At 40.0% G+C, this 18,476-nt stretch overlaps 1 protein-coding gene across 3 annotated transcripts in view; it reads right to left on the bottom strand.

Annotated features, from left to right (window-relative positions):
• The window catches only part of robo1 (roundabout, axon guidance receptor, homolog 1 (Drosophila)), a 236,978-nt gene that overhangs the window by 109,889 nt on the left and 108,613 nt on the right, over nucleotides 1-18,476 (bottom strand). For all 3 annotated transcript variants that reach the window (XM_057350586.1, XM_057350584.1, XM_057350585.1), the window contains exon 4: nucleotides 3,260-3,586. In XM_057350586.1, the coding sequence (XP_057206569.1) occupies nucleotides 3,260-3,586 (327 nt within the window). The remainder of the gene's footprint in view (nucleotides 1-3,259; nucleotides 3,587-18,476) is intronic.

The following is an 18,476-nucleotide window of genomic DNA, read 5'->3' as shown; positions in this document are numbered from 1 at the left end:
TCATGCTGTCAAACGCCATAACTGTAAATACGGATATTACCATCCATCATCTCCCAACAATCTTACATTGTCATTTATACGGGTCTTAAAATTCCTTTTTCTTTGATCCCGATTTTTACAGCTGTTTTAAGAGAGGAGAAATCTGCAACACGCACGTCTGTCATTCTCAAAACGCAGCCTGATACTGTGGCATGACGCAACGTGTGGCCCGAGGCCATCGGGTGAACAGTGAGCTCTTATAGATAAAACCAGCTAGCACTGTCTCTGTCCTTCTATTCTTCCCTTACTAAGCCTTTGTTCCATTATATTTCAACAAAACATGACATATAAAGCATTATAAGCCTCCAAGATTTTTACAAAAGGGACAAAAATCCAACCTCTGGGACGTACACTGGGAGCGCATAAAGCGAAACCGAACGCCCGGATGGACCTCGCCGAACAGCACAGAGCTCCTACTGTACGTTAAGTTAATAATAAACCCAAAACAGATCTGCGCTAAGCGTCATTGCTTGGCAAAACACGGCTTGTTGAAAGTTGGATTAGATTTACGGTTAGTTGGGTGTCGGGCGATTGTAAAAGCGAGATTATTAAAACAACATTAGAAAAAGAAAAGATTGTGTACACAGCGTTCAAACGGGATTCTTGTAAGAGCGGGCTAGGCAGAACAAATATATTTTGAGGTCTTAACTTCCTTTTCGGCGGTTTTCTTGGCAGTAGCGAAATTGACATTCCTAATGTCAGGGAGAATACGTAGGTGGGTGTTGATATCCGAGACGTGATAGATTTCTATTGCACCTCTGGCCCTGTCACTGACTGTCTAGTTTTGGACGGAAAAAGAGAGTTTAGACAGGAACTACTACCTTCCTGTCACATGGCTCCATCATGGTTGCCTGAACAGGGTAATTACATGTATGGCGACAGGGTTGGGGGGAGGGCTTTGCCACTGTGTCATTATGGTCCTGTTTGAAGCTTATTCAGAAAAACCAGCCCGAAGGCTGCGGCCAAACGGCCTGAGCTTTTCCTCATGCCGGGCCAAGCCGTGGTCTTGCCAAGCCTCTTGTTTTCATTCCTTCACAAAAACTACTACAGCACAAACGCACCCAGTATGTCAGCCTCCGCTTTTACACGCATATATTTCTAAACAGAATTTTCTCTTTTTGACTAATAAACAGCTCTCTATCCTTATGAAAATGCACATAGGTTCTACAATAGTAACAAAAGTAGCTATTGTGTTTTAACATTAAGGAAAATCTCACATCTGCGCATCTACTAGCACTGTACGATATATCAAAATTATCGAAATATCGCAAATGTGCATAACACAAAATTTGACAATAATCCTGTCAGATTGATTTTTTTATGTTCTGCAACAGTAAAATATGGCTGTTCACTTTCAGAAGTTGTAATGATGTTTTCTTTACAATTATATGATTCTTAGTTTATAAATATATTTTACTATAATTTATAGGGATGTAACAAGATTATCGATATCGTGCTATCGCAATAGCAAGATTGTCTCAATATTATCGTGGTCACATGACTGTATGAATCGAAAGGGCCTTACATAGAGAATGTTAGAAAAAATAATAGATGTTACCTTTGGCAAGGTCCATCTGGTGCAATTATTTTATTTTATAACAGGGATTATTAGGTCATTTGACCCATCTCATACTATAACTCATACCTCTAAGCAACCGTTATGATTAGAGGATAAAGAAAAGAGGATGCTTATGGCACGTTTCCAAGTCATCATTTGTCATTTTAAATATTGCAATAAATATCGTACCATGGACTTTATACCAAGGTATTATCTTACAGTGAGATTATGATATTGTTACATCCCTAATCATTTAAATTGATTTTACAAATTTTAACCATTATTGATCACATACTGTAATGTATATTGCATTACTTAGCAAGTTATCCCACATCACTTTTCGTGCATCCCTAGCATCTTACGGTTTTCTAAATCATTATTTTTGTGTTATTTTCCAGTAAAAATATGTAATCGTAACCAAGACTAAATACGTTTAAAAGCAAAAGGATAAAAATAAAAAGTAAAAAAACAAGCTTGCTTCAAGCATAAAACTAAACAAATTGGGTCAGAAAAATATATTTGTTGTTTTAATGTTTACGTATTGTTCTTACAGTATATGCAAGATGCACATTTTCAGGCTAGCAGACGTGAGTCTTACAAGTGAGCGAGACACATTGGTACGCATGACATGACCGTCTCCAGCCCCCCCTTCAGGTTCCACTGACTCGATTAGATTACAACAAGAGGGTTGGTGACAGCTCCTAGGCATACTTCAAAAGTGGTTGATATCCGAGATCAGTCCTTTCAAGCTTAAAGAGGGGCGGTATGTAATGCATATCATGTCCACGGCCAAGAAGAATAACTTAAAACCACAAGTTTTTGGCAATACCCCCAACTAAAGCATTCGCTGTGAAATTACACACAAAACATCATAAGACTCCCTTATGAACTACTTGAACTCATTGAAATGGGTAATAAAACAACAATGAATGCCAGACGAGCAAGGGTGGTTCAGCGCACCTCGATGACGAATACAAAGAACAGCTATCTTGTCATCTCTACTGTAAACATCATAAACCGGTCATTGGCAAACTTTCGGAGGTCATTTACTGGTTTTAATGCCTACGACCACCTACAGAGATCTTATTTTGTCTCTACTCCACAGGCCAGCAACGTCTGGCCCGGTTTCTTCATCAGGTCCAGTGGCACAGTTACATCCTGCCATCTCCAGCGAGATTATCCGACCCACTGAGCCCATTGAGACCAGAGACCCAGGAGGAAACTGGAAACTCCTTCTATTCAGCTGGAGGGGATACGGGCTTTCTCGTACGCGGTTCAGGGCCACGGGAGTCACAAACACAGAGGCAAATTAAGACTGGCCGGCTTTCAACTGCTCTTGGAGGACGATTCAACTGAGCATCTGGACTTTCATATTTGTGTAATAATTTTATATAAAATCATAGACATAAATAAAAACTTGTTAAGAGTTAGTTCATTCAAAAATAATCAATAAATACTCGTTTCATTAATAAAACACAAAACAATCAATTTGCACATTATAAAAACAGCCAAACCCTTTTATTACAAGGGTGTGTCGCCATGCATTTGGCCACGTACTGTAAGATTGTGCATCTACCACCATCCACCAAAAACCTTTTGGTTCAAATATCGCACCATAACCTGCAAGAACCCAGCGTGATAGAACACGCCACATGCACTTACTTGCTACTTCCAGAGAGGCGTTGTGGCTAACCGCTTCTCCCAGGTAGTTCCGGGCCACACAGACGTAGGAGCCTTCATCGGGTTTGCTGCGACGGCCGTGCACTATACGCAGGAAGAAGAGCGAGCCGGTGGGCAGGAGCATGCGGTGCGATCGAGGGTTGTCCCGGTCCGTTTCCACTCTTTCTCCATCCTTGTACCACTCCACGGTGGGGGTGGGCCGGCCCTCCGCCTTGCAGTTTAGGGTGGCGGGCTCGCCTTTGGATACGATCAGATCGGAGGGGTGTTCTACGATGCGGGGCGCGGAGTCTTCCTGCCGCAGACGGGATCCTGGGAAAAGAAGATTAGTGAGAGCCAATTAAGAGAATTGGGTTGTAGCGATACCGCGATTCAATATACATTATGTTTCTTGAAAAAAGAAGCCTATTAAAATTAAGTTCATGCTCAGAAAAGAAAAAAAATCTGCCAATATATTACGCCATTTTGGTTCTCAAGTATGTATCTTGACTCAAGAATGGTGAAAGTATTCATACACAAAAACAAATAAATCTACTAAGAAATTCGTTTCGTTCATTCATGCTATCCTAAAAAACTGAACTCGCTTCATAACCGAGCAGTTTTAGAGCAGGACACAGAATTATAAAGGATTGATATACAGGTTTAAGTTTCAAATGATGGCTTAAAAAAGCTGAGCTGATGAAGGCACAGGATCAATATTCAAGTAACATTAATGACGATCAGATCAATTTTCCAATATTCCTCAGGTCGGATGAGATTCTGTTTTGTATCTTAATGCAAATTCAATACAAATTAGCCCTTGCTATAATCTCCACGTGCAATGCATTTTTTCTCCTCTTTGACTGGAATCGTGTCTATTGTATTGTCCCTATTCAAATAAAGGTATAAAATAAAAAATATTTTATTATATAGTTTTATTCACTAAAGGGTTGTGATGTCATCAGCTGGAGGCGCAATGGGACACATGACATCCCATTTCTGGTTCCAATCTCCCAGTCTGATTAATTTTCCACGTAAGCCATTTCTTGATATTTCTGTGTAATTCCTTACGCAGGTGTTGGTGGCTTTTAACATCAGACTGGCGTGGCTTTAACGCACACAAAACATCTCCAAGAGAGAATAAAACCCTACATTACTGAAATCTCTGTGTTCTTTGGACTGCAGCAGGCCTGTGCTTAAACCGATCCACTGTCATTTCGGCCTCGCGCTACCTCCCTGATCAAAGAGGCTAAAATGAAAGGGCTGTAAAGTTGGGGATGGGGGGGTGTTTGGAGGGGAAGGGAGATAAGAGGCCTTACGAGACTCAGCGAGACTGAGAGAGAGACACACAGATCAGACACCTCCGTGGATGACTGCGTGCGTACGTACGTGCGTGCGTTCAAAGGGTGGAAATCTTAAAGCAAGTATATTCACTGCATGGGGAAATAAAAAGATGCCAAAATTGGAGACAGGCAATCTGCTTTTTGGGCTTAAGTCGTTGCTTGTGTTCAGAAACCAGTAAACTGAATCCACAAGACCTGGTTTATATGCAAATGAGGTTTGCATCCTTAATGCTTAGGGGGGAACAATACAATGTGTGTGTGTGTCTCAACACTGCTCTTTGGAGTCCATTCAGGCCCAATTAAAAAGAGCCAGGATTAATTGGCAGTGCAGGGTCAAAATTCATTCATCCAGCCCACCCCCAGAGCGTTCCTGCTCTCCACCCCACCCCCTCTTGCTCCCATCCGTCTAACCCTCCCTCCGGCCCTTCTGCTGAGGGAGCCTGCGTCGGCGAGCATTAGATCATCCTTAACATCAACCGGAGTTTGTGCGCGGTAATGAATTCATTGATTTGCATCTTGCGGAGCAGAACCGCTGGCTCTCGTGTTTACAGTACGTGTAAATATGTAATGGGAAGATAATGAGCCGTGCTTCCCGATGCATGCAAACGCACTGCAGGCGCACAGGACAATACAGCACCAGCAGTTTTCTACAACAAACATAAAGCGGTACTGTTTTTGGGGTATGGAAATGACCTAATATTGTCTAAATAAATACACAGATCAAAATTTGATTCAACAAAGCTGTTAATAACAGACAGATTTTTTTTTAATAAAGAGTAAAAATGGACAAGTAATCTCTACCGGCTGGAACAAAAGTATAACCTGTTCAGTTTCAGCTCATCGATCCTGTTGAATCGGGACTTCATCTATATTAAATGCATACACTGAGCATTATAGAAGTACCCAGAGCGGAGGTGAACCCCTCCTCCACCACCTCCCCTTTCTGAAACGCTCACGAGTCCACTCACAACCTCACAGACCTTGCTGCATGAAATGTTCCCAATGCACTTTGAAATGCAGAAGGCCGTCCTGCTCTTAGACCTGCACTTCTTTTATTTATATTTTTATGCGGTGGAACGCGGTATCCCATCGGCTGGTTTGAGACGTACTGCTGGGAGCGGTAGCACACTTCACTGCGGTGTATCGTTAAAATGTACAATGTGAGCGAGGTAGAAATGCAAAGAAGGAAAGATAGAATGAAAACGAAATAAATAATTGTATGAATAAATAACTAATGCATGTTCCTTTAAAGGGTTCATATGGCGCGAATACGTGTTTTTCTGTGTCTTCGGTGTGTTATAAGTTGCCCATGTACAGTATGTATTAGACACGTAAAATTGCAAAAATTAAAGTGTCGGAACAAAAGATGCGTTCTATCTAAAAGAAAATGACCTGCCTGAAACGCCTTGTGTAACCACACCCCCACAAATCTACCTCAGTTCATGGTATGATTTGACTAAGAACGCCCAAATGTATACTCAAGTAAGGTGGGCGTACCTGTCAGTACAATTGAAGAGGAACCTGATGTTCCAAATATGGTAAGAGGCGTTACATTTCCCTCACACGCTTGCAGTATTCCACCAATCACTACGCACTGGTTAACTGGCTTCACTGGTATCAGAGAGGCGGGGCAAAAAGGAGATACAAACAAGCACGGTTCGTGTAAAATACAGCGTTTTTGAACCTTAAATAGTGTATACACATTGCATTACATCTAAAACAAACCATAATATTAGTTTTAGCCCTGTCATATGACCCCTTTAAGAAAGAAATGAGTGCTTTCGAATTGATTAATCATGATTAATCGGTTCCACAATAAATGCTAGTGTTTAAATAATTCAAAGCTGCAGAAAAAAAATCTAAAACAAACTAATATTCGTTTTAGCCCTGTCATATCACCCCTTTAATGAACACCCCTTGCCTTTTGTGAATGAATTTTATAAAGAAATCTAAAAGAATTGTAATTTTAAAAGTATATACTGTATTATTTTGTATTTTTTTTACTTTGACATTGAGGTAATATATACAAAAAGACAACAACTAGGAAGACAAAAAATATATACATATTTTTACCATGATTAAAGGGATACTTCACCCAAAAATGAAAAATCTGTCATCATTTACTCACCTTCGAGTTGTTCCAAATCCGTATAAACACAGAGAAAGATATTTGGAAGAATGCTTATAACCAGACAGATTTTGCCCCCCATTGACTCCCAAAATACAATGGTAGTCAAAAGTGCCCAGAACTGTTTGCCTTCCTACATTCTTCAAAATGTCTTCTTTTGTGTTCAACAGAACAAAAAAAAAGATAAAGTAATTGTTCCTACTACGGGAGTCAAAATCTGTTTGGTTATAAGCATTCTTCCAAATATCTTTCTCTGTGTTCATCAGAACAAAGAAATGTATACAGATTTGTAACAACTCGAAGGTGAGTAAACGATGACAGAATTTTCATTTTTTTAGGTGAACTGTCCCTTCGAACTAAATTAATTCCTCCATTTTGTACCATATAGAGCGGTTACTAGGTGGTTTAAAAAACAAAAAAGATTATTTTACAGAAACAAAATGTTTTCATAACTAAAAAAAGTGGTCGCTAAGGTGTTTTGATTGGCTGCATTTCGGTGCCGTTTCTAAGGCACACTGGGTGGTTGCTAGGGTGTTGCAAGGAAAAGAAAAAAGCATCCCACTCTTTCTTCATGGCTAAATCACAGACTAACATCTAAATAAAAATCATCTGCGTTTCAGTCATCTTCATCTGTTTGTTTATTTTCACATCTGCCTGCGTTCTGCTCGTCCAGTGCCTTTGGTCTTCTCTCTCTTTTTTTCGATCCTCTTTCCTCCTGTGTTCTTTCCTGTTCTCTCAGAATATGAGATGAGCTAATCAGCTCAGCGGAGGGACGCTGGGAATTCTGCATCTGAGATCTGATCGATTGCCGCCTCGGGCAAGAATCATTTTTCTTCTCTCAGACTGACACACACACACACAAACATACAACATACATGCACATAAAGAACACTTAATATGTGAGGCCAATGGCCATATCTGCACTTTCCTGCTCTCACTATCCTTCACTCACTCGATATTTCCTCACAGGCTGTGAAAGACACTGGAGAATCACCATGGAGGTCATTAAAGAGAGAGAAAGTGAGAAAATCTTGGACCGGCCTGAAAATCCCCCGCTGATTTAAAACACAAGAATGCTGTCAAACAAGTTCATCTTTGTAAACAAATATATCTGGTATATTTTCCAGCCAAGGTGAAAGTTTACCGAGTTGATCTCGGCTGTCATTCTGTGACACCAATCGAATGTGCCGATATATTTATTGAATTTCAACATCCCTCCCTAGTAAATGTCAAGGCCTCGGGGCAGCGAGACATATTGCGTGGTTCTTACTCGCGATGTGAAATAGTTGTGCAACAGGCCAAATCTGAATAATATTACCTTATTCCATTTATTTCTTTGCATACTTTGTTTAGCATGCGAAAAAACGATATTCACACACTGACTGAAATCATTTTAATTTTAACTATGCTGCCTTCAAAATATTACAAATTCAATCTCAATTTTTAATTTTGTAACTTTTTCCAATATTACTTATCGTCTTCTATTACATTCACTGCTGCCTGAAGATGGAAAAACTCTCATTTTGTCTCGATCTATAATAGTCAAATCTTGGTCTTCTGGAATAATGTGTGAGTGTTTATTAAGCTGCCTGGAAGGAACGGAGAGGAACCAGCGGTGCGCTTTCACTCGGCTCTGCCTTTGCAATTAAAAAAACTCACACATCTCTCAGTCATGTTAACCTACACAGCTCTCAGCTATATTCCTCCACAGTGCAATTACATTACAACCTACAGTGCAGTTGACTTCATTTATTCCACACAGAGAGAGAGAAAGAGAGAGGGGGGGACCGATTTAATAAGTTCAGCTTGAGTGGCTGCATTAACTTCAGATGGAAATGAGGTGTTCTCAGTAGGTCCTCATCAATGATGAGATGAGGTCCTGCCATAGGAAGAGCGTTACGACCAGACACCAAACCAAACGCCTGAGGAAACCAAGGTCACAGAGTGAGAGATTAGAGAGTATGTACTGTTTGTGATGTGTATGTGACATTCAGAGAGAGAAAGAGAAAGAGAGAAAGAAGGATAGAAAGGGATGCAAAGACGGCATAATTAAAAATATAATTAATACAAAATAAATCAAAGTTTTTATTAAATAAATTAAAGGGGTCATATGGCGCGAATACGTGTTTCTCTGTTGCCCATGCATGTTTTAGACACGTAAAATTGCAAAAATTAAAGTGTCGGAACAAAAGATGCGTTCTATCTAAAAGCGAATGCTCACCCAGACCTGCCTGAAACGCCTCGTGTAACCACACCCCCACAAATCTACATCAGTTCTTGGTATGATTGGACTAAGACCGCCCCCAAATGTATACGCAAGTAAGGTGGCAGGGCTCTAGACTAATTTTTCCCACTGGTCGCACTGGTGCGACCCACTTTCTCAGTTGGTCGCACCAACTTCACGATTAATCACGATTAATCGGTTCCACAATAGATGCTTGTGTTTAAATAATTCAAAGCTGCAGAAAAAAATTAAGAGACCATTTCATAATAATATTCAGTTTTTCTGAATTTACTATTTTATAGGTATTAAGGTTGGGCGACGTCTACCAAATTGGCATCGTACGATTGCTTTAAGTTATAAAGTGAGGCTTGATTGTATTGTTATTCTGCTGTTATACTCAATAAAAGAGGACTCAGCGAGTCTTCCTTATACAATGCGATCTGCGCAAACTGCACGTCCTCGTTAAACAGCGCTGTCTGATCTGTACAGTGTGAGGTTTTATGCCCTTTGTAGCCTTGTTCATATTTGTTACAACAACGCGACTGCGGCCCGCGGCACAGAGCAGCGATGAAGTCACGGATGAAAGTGAAACATTAGTTAGAATCACGATGTCTGTCATCGGTGATGGACGATGGGGCATCGTCTATCGGCCCAATAGGTATGCGTTTAGTTAAAATTATCATTATTGTTCCAATCTTTGCAATATTTCTCCCCAAAATTCAAATGAAAATACATATATAAATGTATCCTTAAATATAATTAACATTATGTATAAAGTATAAATATATATTACTCTTATTTATATATATATATATATAACGATGTTTTGCTCTCGCCAGTTTTCCATCTACCAGGCAAAACTGAACCAATGATGGTTTTGAAAAGCACACGTCTGTGCTCAACAGACCATATGATACGAGCTATCATTCATGCATAAATGGTAGAGCGAGTCATGTAATACTGTATAATCCTATAACACTTGTAAACAATCCAGGATCCAATCGATCCCTGATGGATCCTATCAGCTTCCAGCCGAGCGTTCGGTTTCCTCTGGAAAAACAAATCACATCATCCATGTTAAATGCATGAATGTGACGTCACTTTTAAAGTAAAGTTACCTAAGGACAGTGTGTCATGAACATGGCATGTACAACTGCCCTGCTTTACCCCGTCTGTGTGTGCAGTAAAATCTGGCACACTGTATCTTATCAAGACTCCGAGATAAGGATATACAGTAAAAGGAGACGTGAATGCATTTTTCTGTCCACGTGTATGTGAAGATGCCCAAACTATTTCAAACGCTGCAATAAAGATGAAAATTCCCCTCTCCTCCCTAACATGCCCTCCGGCCCACATGAGAAAGAAAGGCAAGCGTGACTCACAGCGCAGGGCAGCTCTGCATCTTCATCCTCTCTTTAAAATGCCTCAGCTGGAACGCTGATAGCAGTATTTGAGCCGAGATAAGACGAGTGCGCCGCGGAGGGCCGCGGCCCATTTGTAGCACCGTTTATGGGTGATTAGCGGGCCATTTAGAGGGATTTATTGGCCGTGATAAGAACAAGGTGTGCATGTGGGCTTCTGTCAGGGACACCTGAATGCGAGTCATAAAAAGCAGGGTGTGAATCTTTTCAAATGTTAGCGAGCGGAGAAGTTGACGTGCATTTTTTCTGTCAAGTCGCATCTAAAGGGAGACGTGAGGCGTACGATTTTTGCTGATTTTATTTGAACAAAACCAATGAAGTTTAATTCTGATTCTGTCTGAAATTTTGGGTCACAGCTCCTCCGACGGCATTTACTCTAAATAAAAAGAAATGAAAAGCAATTGAAGACACTTTCATTTAAAAACGTTACTATTAGCTTGTTTATATTATACACGATGCAAATAAATTGTTATTTAAGCGCAAGTCAAGCACACACTCTTTTTTTTTTTCACTCATTTCAATTTCACATGTCAATAAGCTCTGAACACGAAACGACTAATCACGTAAATCTCCCGGTCAACGCTGTCAATTGTGACCAAAGTCTTAGCTGTATATCCTGACCGCTGACGTCCCACAATCTGGCTCGGCTTTTACACCAATATCTTTCGTATCCTACAATCTGACAACCAAAAATCGCGCACGAGAGAAAAATCAGCTTAACGCCAGCGTACCGACACGAGGAAACTGTAATTCCCTGTCATTTCACGTTATCTGAGAGACGAGGTCGAAGCGCGAATGTTTCAGACATCAGACGCCAGGCCTCATATTTCAAACTTAGAATTCGCATCACGGCTTCAACCGAAACGTCCATTCCCGCGAGTCCCATCTGGGGACGGCGAAGGGCTTTACAAAAACAAAAGCGTGCCTGGAGAGGAAGGCCTCTGTCAGCTGTGAAACAGATCCGTGGGTCTCCCCTGGCTGTGGGGGTCAGGGGCAGCCCAGGAGAGAGAGAACGCCAAAGAGCGAGAGAGCTCCTCTGGGAGGCTGCGGCCCTTCCTGCTCAGGGGCCCTCAGTCTGGAGGGCCGAACAATGAGCGTAGTCTCTGTACCTCTGGCCCCAGTCAATCTCCACAAACACCCTGAAACAGATGGAGAACGGCTGAGCCCTTCCTAACAGAAGATGAGCTTTCTTTGTGTGTACTTCAAAAATGACAGCGTGTCAGTAATGCCGGCCATCCATAAGTCATCCTGAACATGATACACAACGATGCATGTTGAAGATTTAAACCTTGCATACTTGCTGCTATGTAAAGCCAGATGAACAGGGCTGTGTTTGGAATGGAATACCGACACATCCCCGGCTATTTTTGTTTTCCATAGCATTTCAACAGAAGGCATGATAAATTGCATTTTTGTCTCTACTTCATGTTTTCACAAGTGTTGTGTTATCTTGACAAAGCCGTGTTAAACAATTATTTAATTGTTTTAATACGATCTTGTGTAACGCCATACTAAATACTGCAAATATAGCATGGGAAGCTGTACTACGCTATTCTGAACATGACAGAGATGTTATGCATGTATTGCCTGTCTGACATTACAGTGAAAGAACAACGACGCAAAGTTCATTCTGGGGGTTTGTTTGTGGTTTCAGCTTTTGCTATGAAAGTAAATATTAAGTCTAATATACTGCATTAAATTTGTGAAGTCTGCAACAAAGTTTTGTTACCTTTCTAAGTGACTAAAATGTTGGATGAAAAAAGTCAAATCTACAGTCCAAAACATCATTGAGGTTTGTTCTCTTACAAGTACCTACGTCAGCATCATAGCTGTGATGTGCACACAGGCAAACATTACATTTCCTAAAGCAAAAAGTCACCCAAAAATACATTTCGCCATCAATTATTCACCCTCAAGTAGTCAAAAATGATTTTTCTGTGGAACACAAAAGGAGATATTTTGATGTACATACAATGGAAGTCAATAGGGGGCATTGTTGTTTGGTTGCCGACATTCTTCAAAATATCTTCTTTTGTGTTCCGCAGAAGAAAGGAAGCCTCAGAGGTTTAGAATGACACGAGGATAGTAAGTAAATGAATAAATAAGTTTCAATTTTGGGTCAGCTATCCCTTTTAGAACATGTACACAATGTATATTGCTGTTGTTCATCTATGATCTGCATTGCAGAAACATTTTTGTTCAATTTATTTGTGATGGATTCTGCCTGCTTCCCATCAGCCAATCAGGTAAGCAGACATACGTCATCATCATATTACTGACATATAAATATTTCACCTGCCGACCCCACGTCCCTTTCCTTGGAAATTACACAAGAGAAAAACTGAGCACCTCATTAGTTGACGAGGGTGACCGTTGTGATGCAGCGCTGGATGAGATGCCCTGTGTCACACAGGGATGCTGTCAATCTTCATCACTGTCACTTACAATTAAATCATCCCCGCGTGTGTACATTCACAAGAGCTCTCCCTGTATCAAAACACTTTTATTCTCAAGGGATGCCAGCAAAGCATGTACCACGGTATCTACGGTAGACACATAATTAAACATAAGACAACACAAAGACGGAAGATCCAGCTTGTATGTGTATGTGGTGGAGAGATTTACAGTCACTTTGGGAGACGTGTGAGTGAAGCGCACTGCCAATTACATCTAGTTTTTGTTTCCCTGGAGCATCAAACGCCACTGACTTTGACCAACGTCTCGGCCGTATATCAGGATAACTCCCCCAGCCGGAGAACCACACTCGAGGATAAATTAAGGATGTGAAACATTCATTTCCCAACAGAGGATATTCTAGGCGTATAAATGGATTTTGCAAACCCGAGCCAAAGACGTGGGCCAAATTCCCAACAACAGAGCGGGACTGACGGAGCAAGTGCTTCTGACAGCTATTAGCACATTCACATCACCATTCAACACACTTGAAACTGGCAACTTCTCAAACCAACGCATTTTAAACTATACATAAGATATAAATTCCAACTCGGAACATCTATGTATATTATAGATGGGGGGACAAAATTGATAACGTACAGTCCAAAACATCACTGATTCATCACTGTTTGTTCTCTTACAAGCACCTACATCAGCATCACAGCTCTGTGATGTACACACAGGCAAACATCACCCGATAATACATTTCGTCATCAAATATTCACCCTCAAGTCGTCAAAAATGATTTGTCTGTGGAACGGAAAAGAAGATATTTTGAGAAATGTCTCAGTGGTTTGATGTCCATACAATGGAAGTCAACAGGGGGCCTTGTTGTTTGGTTGCCGACATTCTTCAAAATATCTTTTTTTGTGTTCTGCAGAAGAAAGGAAGCCTCAGAGGTTTAGAATGACACAAGGATAAGTAAGTAAATGAATAATTAACTTTCAATATTGGGTCAGCTATCCCTTTCAGAAAATGTACACAATTTATATTGTGCATCTGACAGCTATTAGCACACTCACATCCCCATTCAACACACTTGAAGCTAGCAACTTCTTAAACCAACACATTTTAAACTATCGACAACAAGATATAAAACATCCAAGATATAAAATCCAACCAAGAACATCTTTGTACATATTATAGATGGGGGGACAAAATTGATAATACGATATGCATATTCATAAAATCAATACTTCAATAAAACATACTGTAACATTAATCCGATGCGGATAGAAAAGAAACAAACGAGAACATTTTCACAATATTTCAAAGTTCTCAAATACACTACATACGCTACATCTAAAAAAATCTGATCGTGATCCAGACATTGTTATAATATTGCATCGATCGATATGTCCCTGACTGTATATGTGTACCAAACTGTGTATGTATGCCTCGGGCCCTTTCTTTTTCTGTGTACTGTACTATACTGTACTTCACTGTAAGGGTACAACATTCGGTTTAACATCAGATTCGAATCTACCCAAGGTCACACCTCCTCCCCGTGTCTTCCCTGCTCCAGTCTCACCTCACTGTGGGTAGACAGCTTGACCCAAGACCTCTTTTGGCAACATCAAGCCGTAGATGAACATGGCACTCAGGGCTTCATGCCAACACAGAAAAAACATCTGTCAGCTTGCCAGGAACCCAAACACGGCAGGCGAGGACGCTGCAAAAGCCTTCAAAATATCACTTAGGATACAGTAGATGAGATCGCAGCGTAATGGAAGTTTTGTAACATCATCTTATCTGATGGCTTATGGCCTATAACAATTTCCAGGAGATGACAGCATATGACAAAGATACGGAACGCCGGAGGTGTTTCTAAGAGTCCGGCCGCATATGTTTGATTACAAGAAAGCTTGCAGTGTGAATCGACGGGGTTAATATTTCAACCCTGTAACAGAGACTTTGAGCAAAGCATTGCTCACCTCTGAGTTTAACAGCTGATAGGACGGGGAATTCCATTTCAACAGATGAGAGCATCGGTCTGAGGGTCAGTGATATTCAATCACAGTTTCGTTGTGGCTTTATGACTGCCTGCTATCGTTTCACGGCCATAATTCTTTGTAAAGTTTTCAGTAAGGTCGAAACTTGGAAACACTTTACTGTAAGGTCTCATTCATTCCCATGAACATGAATACAAAATGAACAAAAAGCTAAATATTTTACAGCATTTAATACAGCTGTTAATGTAGATCATTTTTTTAATTTTTTGTTCATTTTAGTTCGTACATGAATATATAGAACATATTTAAATATTACAATTATATTATATCATAATTCAATATTTTAAAGTAATTTAAATTGATATTACAAACGTTAAGCATCATTGTTTCACATATTGCATTATAACCAGTGCTGGGTGTAACTAGTTACTAAGTAATTAGTTACTGTAATTTAATTACTTTTCCCTTGAAAAGTAAAGTAGGGGATTACTCTTATATTTCCTGTAATTTAATTACAGTTACTTCTGATGTAATTGAACTAAAAACTGTGTAATATACTCAATAGTGGACATGAAATCAAAATTCAAAGTCTAACTTTAAAATGTATGCTGTAATGTATCCTTCTCACATTTGTAATACTTTGGTCAGTTAATAAGAATAATTTATGTAGTTATTTCTTATTTATATAAATGAACTAAATAAGCCGTTTCATGTCTATCCTTGAATCAATTCTAATCAAGGTTGAAGAAGGATATAGAAAGTAATTAGTAATAAGTAATTAAATACTTTTTGGAGAGAGTAATTTGTACAGTAATCTAATAACACTTTTGAATATGTAATTAGTAACTAGTAATTAATTACTTTTTCAGAGTAACTTACCCAACACCGATTATAACACAAAGTATCGTGTTTTACTATTTTTATATTATATTATATTACATATTTCTATTATATGTCTTATGTTAAAGGAATAGTTCACCCAAATAGGGTCCACATTGACTTGACCATAGTATTTTTTTTTCCAATATGGAAAGTCAATGGCGACCATTTTCTGGGTGACCTATTCCTCTAACTCTTAATGTGCTAAAATAACATTAACAAATGCATTCTTGTGGTTTTACCTGAAACTGAACTTGAGATTCTTTAAAGTATTTTGATTCATAGATGTCTGAGGCTTTGAAAACGGACACAACCCTGGTAAGCATCAGTCCCAAGCAACCACGACACCATCTGTTCTCGCTCCAGTTGCTTTTCTCATGACTCGAGAACACATAAAGAAGCAGGAACGCATTTACTACACGCAACTTCCTGTCTGCCTGTAATTACTCTGTCTCAAGAATGTCACTCGTCCCCCGAGGACGCCACTTCAGCGACGCTGACATTTCTCCTCTCAATTAAAATCCCCCTTTTATGCCATATATAAAGATCTGTGCATGCAAGACAAAACGCTGTCAATCATCGCTAAGACTGACGATTCAGACCGTGAAACGCTACGGGCTAGTATAGCTAGCGCTGCATAAAACCTCACATTAGCCACTGCGCACGCCAAGTAAACATGTTTGGTGTCAGCATCGGTGGAATGAAAAGTGGCTCAAACTCGACTAAACGCAGTGGGATTTAAATCTAATGGCCGGTTTATTTTTATGAATAAATTACAGGGTGCCGCAAAGTTTAAAAAGTGTCTGTGTCGACTCATTTTTTGTGGTTGGGGAACATGGCAACCACATTAACTTCACATTCGGGTATTTCCAACTAGCATGAGTAAGTGATTATTGAGACAATAATTATTACCATCAAGACCCAAAGTCGGGAGTCTGAAAATTAGCTGCCATACCGCAGGCTCTCAAAGGCAAATCCAGCCGGAGGAACGCGGGCCTGCAATAATCTTTAGCACCGCGGCAGAAGTGCCCACACAAGGGACCTGTGCCAGACAGCTTGTCTTACATCAGCAAAGCGCAGGCCAAGCCGAAATCCGAGCGCGTGGAAGACTTTCTCAACCGGGGCCTTTAATGCTAAGCCAAAATCCTTTGTTTCAGTTAGCAGCAACAATAGGTGTAAGAGCAGTTCACAGATTATGACAGGATCCGGCTGGCGAGCGGCCAGACAGCGCTAGCGTTATTCCATTAGGGCTTTTATTGTAGCCGAGACCTCAAATATCTGAGAACAGTGTGAACAAAGCCTCAGGAACACGCTGAATTTGTTCTGCACGGTGTCTGATAACCTACAGCACCATTAGTGAGCCAAATTCACATTATTGCTTTTGTTGTGGGTTTTGGGGGCTGGAATCAAAATGGGATTAAATACTTCAATTAAAGGTCTTCCGTAAACACGCTTTGAACATCTTTTGTGCAGTGCTTTTATGAGGTTTAAGGATTAGGCATCACCATTTATACAGCTGTCTGTATACATCTTAATGCACATGTCAAATCTGTAAAGGGACGGTTCCCTTAAAATGAAACCGAACTGATTTGAACCGTCTTGACTTTTTCTGTGAACACGAGGAGAAAGTGTGGATAACCTGTATGAAAAAAAACGCAGACTTTTTGTGTGAAACACTAGAACAAAATCTGTCACCTTGCAACAATAAGCGTATCGTAATGATGGATCATTTAAAATGTCGGGAACGATTTCGTGGAAAATGTCAGTTTGACATCCTTTCACTTTAACTTGCATAAAGAGAAGTACATTAAGTTACCTGCATCTTTATCTTTCAGAGAGACGGCAATATAGAAGCAAAACTTACAAAGTGAAAGTGTAGCTTTAAAGATTTGAAATATGCATTAAGATATACAGAGAGCAACAGAAATGATGTAATCTTCAAAACTTTATAAAAGCATTGCACAAAAGACGTTTAAAGCGGTCAACGCTAGTTTATGGGAGGACTTCAAAAATTAAATCCGATTTGGTTCAGAACCCCCAAAAACACAAAACAATAACGGCATAAATTTCCATTTTGACTTAAGCATGTTAAGCATTTACTTATAGAAAACCAACCAAATTTTGCAAGTGTCAAAAAATAATCTATATATGGTTCCTTGGTTAAATTTACATTTAATCATTTATCACTTTTTTCCAAAACGTCCAAATTATTGTAAATGAAGACCTAAAGTACTATTGCATGAGACAATATATCAACATACGATTATTCGGCAGCCCTTCTTTTTTCACATGAGCATGTGATCAAAACACATACATATAACACACACCCACACGTCTGCATGTAATTAACACGGAATTTGTGTGTTATTTGGTTTTGTTTTAGCAAAAGCGCATTTCAAACCTTGTGCAAACACATCAAATTCCTCTGCTGCTTTTTAATGGTTACACACCAGAGATGATAGCACAACCTACTGCATTTCCTTGGCTACGATTTCAAGGTCAGGCCTTGGATAATTATGCCTCTTGGAATTTGTCTGTCTGGGGAGCTCGCTATTCCACTTCACGCCCTGTCTGCTCCGGGATTAGCCCCGGGGCAAGAAGCACTTCAAGATGCTGATCAAGGCCCTCACACAAATTGGTGCAAAAGCTTCTTCATCAGCAGGTAAAGGATCTCAGCATGTGGTGAAATCAAGGAACGCCAGGTTCGTGTCCCTGAATTTTTATTCTGCTGCAAAAATGTGAACGCCTGGGCCCTGAGACGACCTGCCGAAGCCACCTGCATCATTTATATCAGCACTTGCCAACCTGTACCAAACTGATGT

This window comes from Triplophysa rosa, linkage group LG14 (assembly GCF_024868665.1).
Source record: "Triplophysa rosa linkage group LG14, Trosa_1v2, whole genome shotgun sequence".
In the NCBI taxonomy this organism is placed as follows: Eukaryota; Metazoa; Chordata; class Actinopteri; order Cypriniformes; family Nemacheilidae; genus Triplophysa; species Triplophysa rosa.
This window is presented reverse-complemented; position numbering and strand designations above follow the sequence as displayed.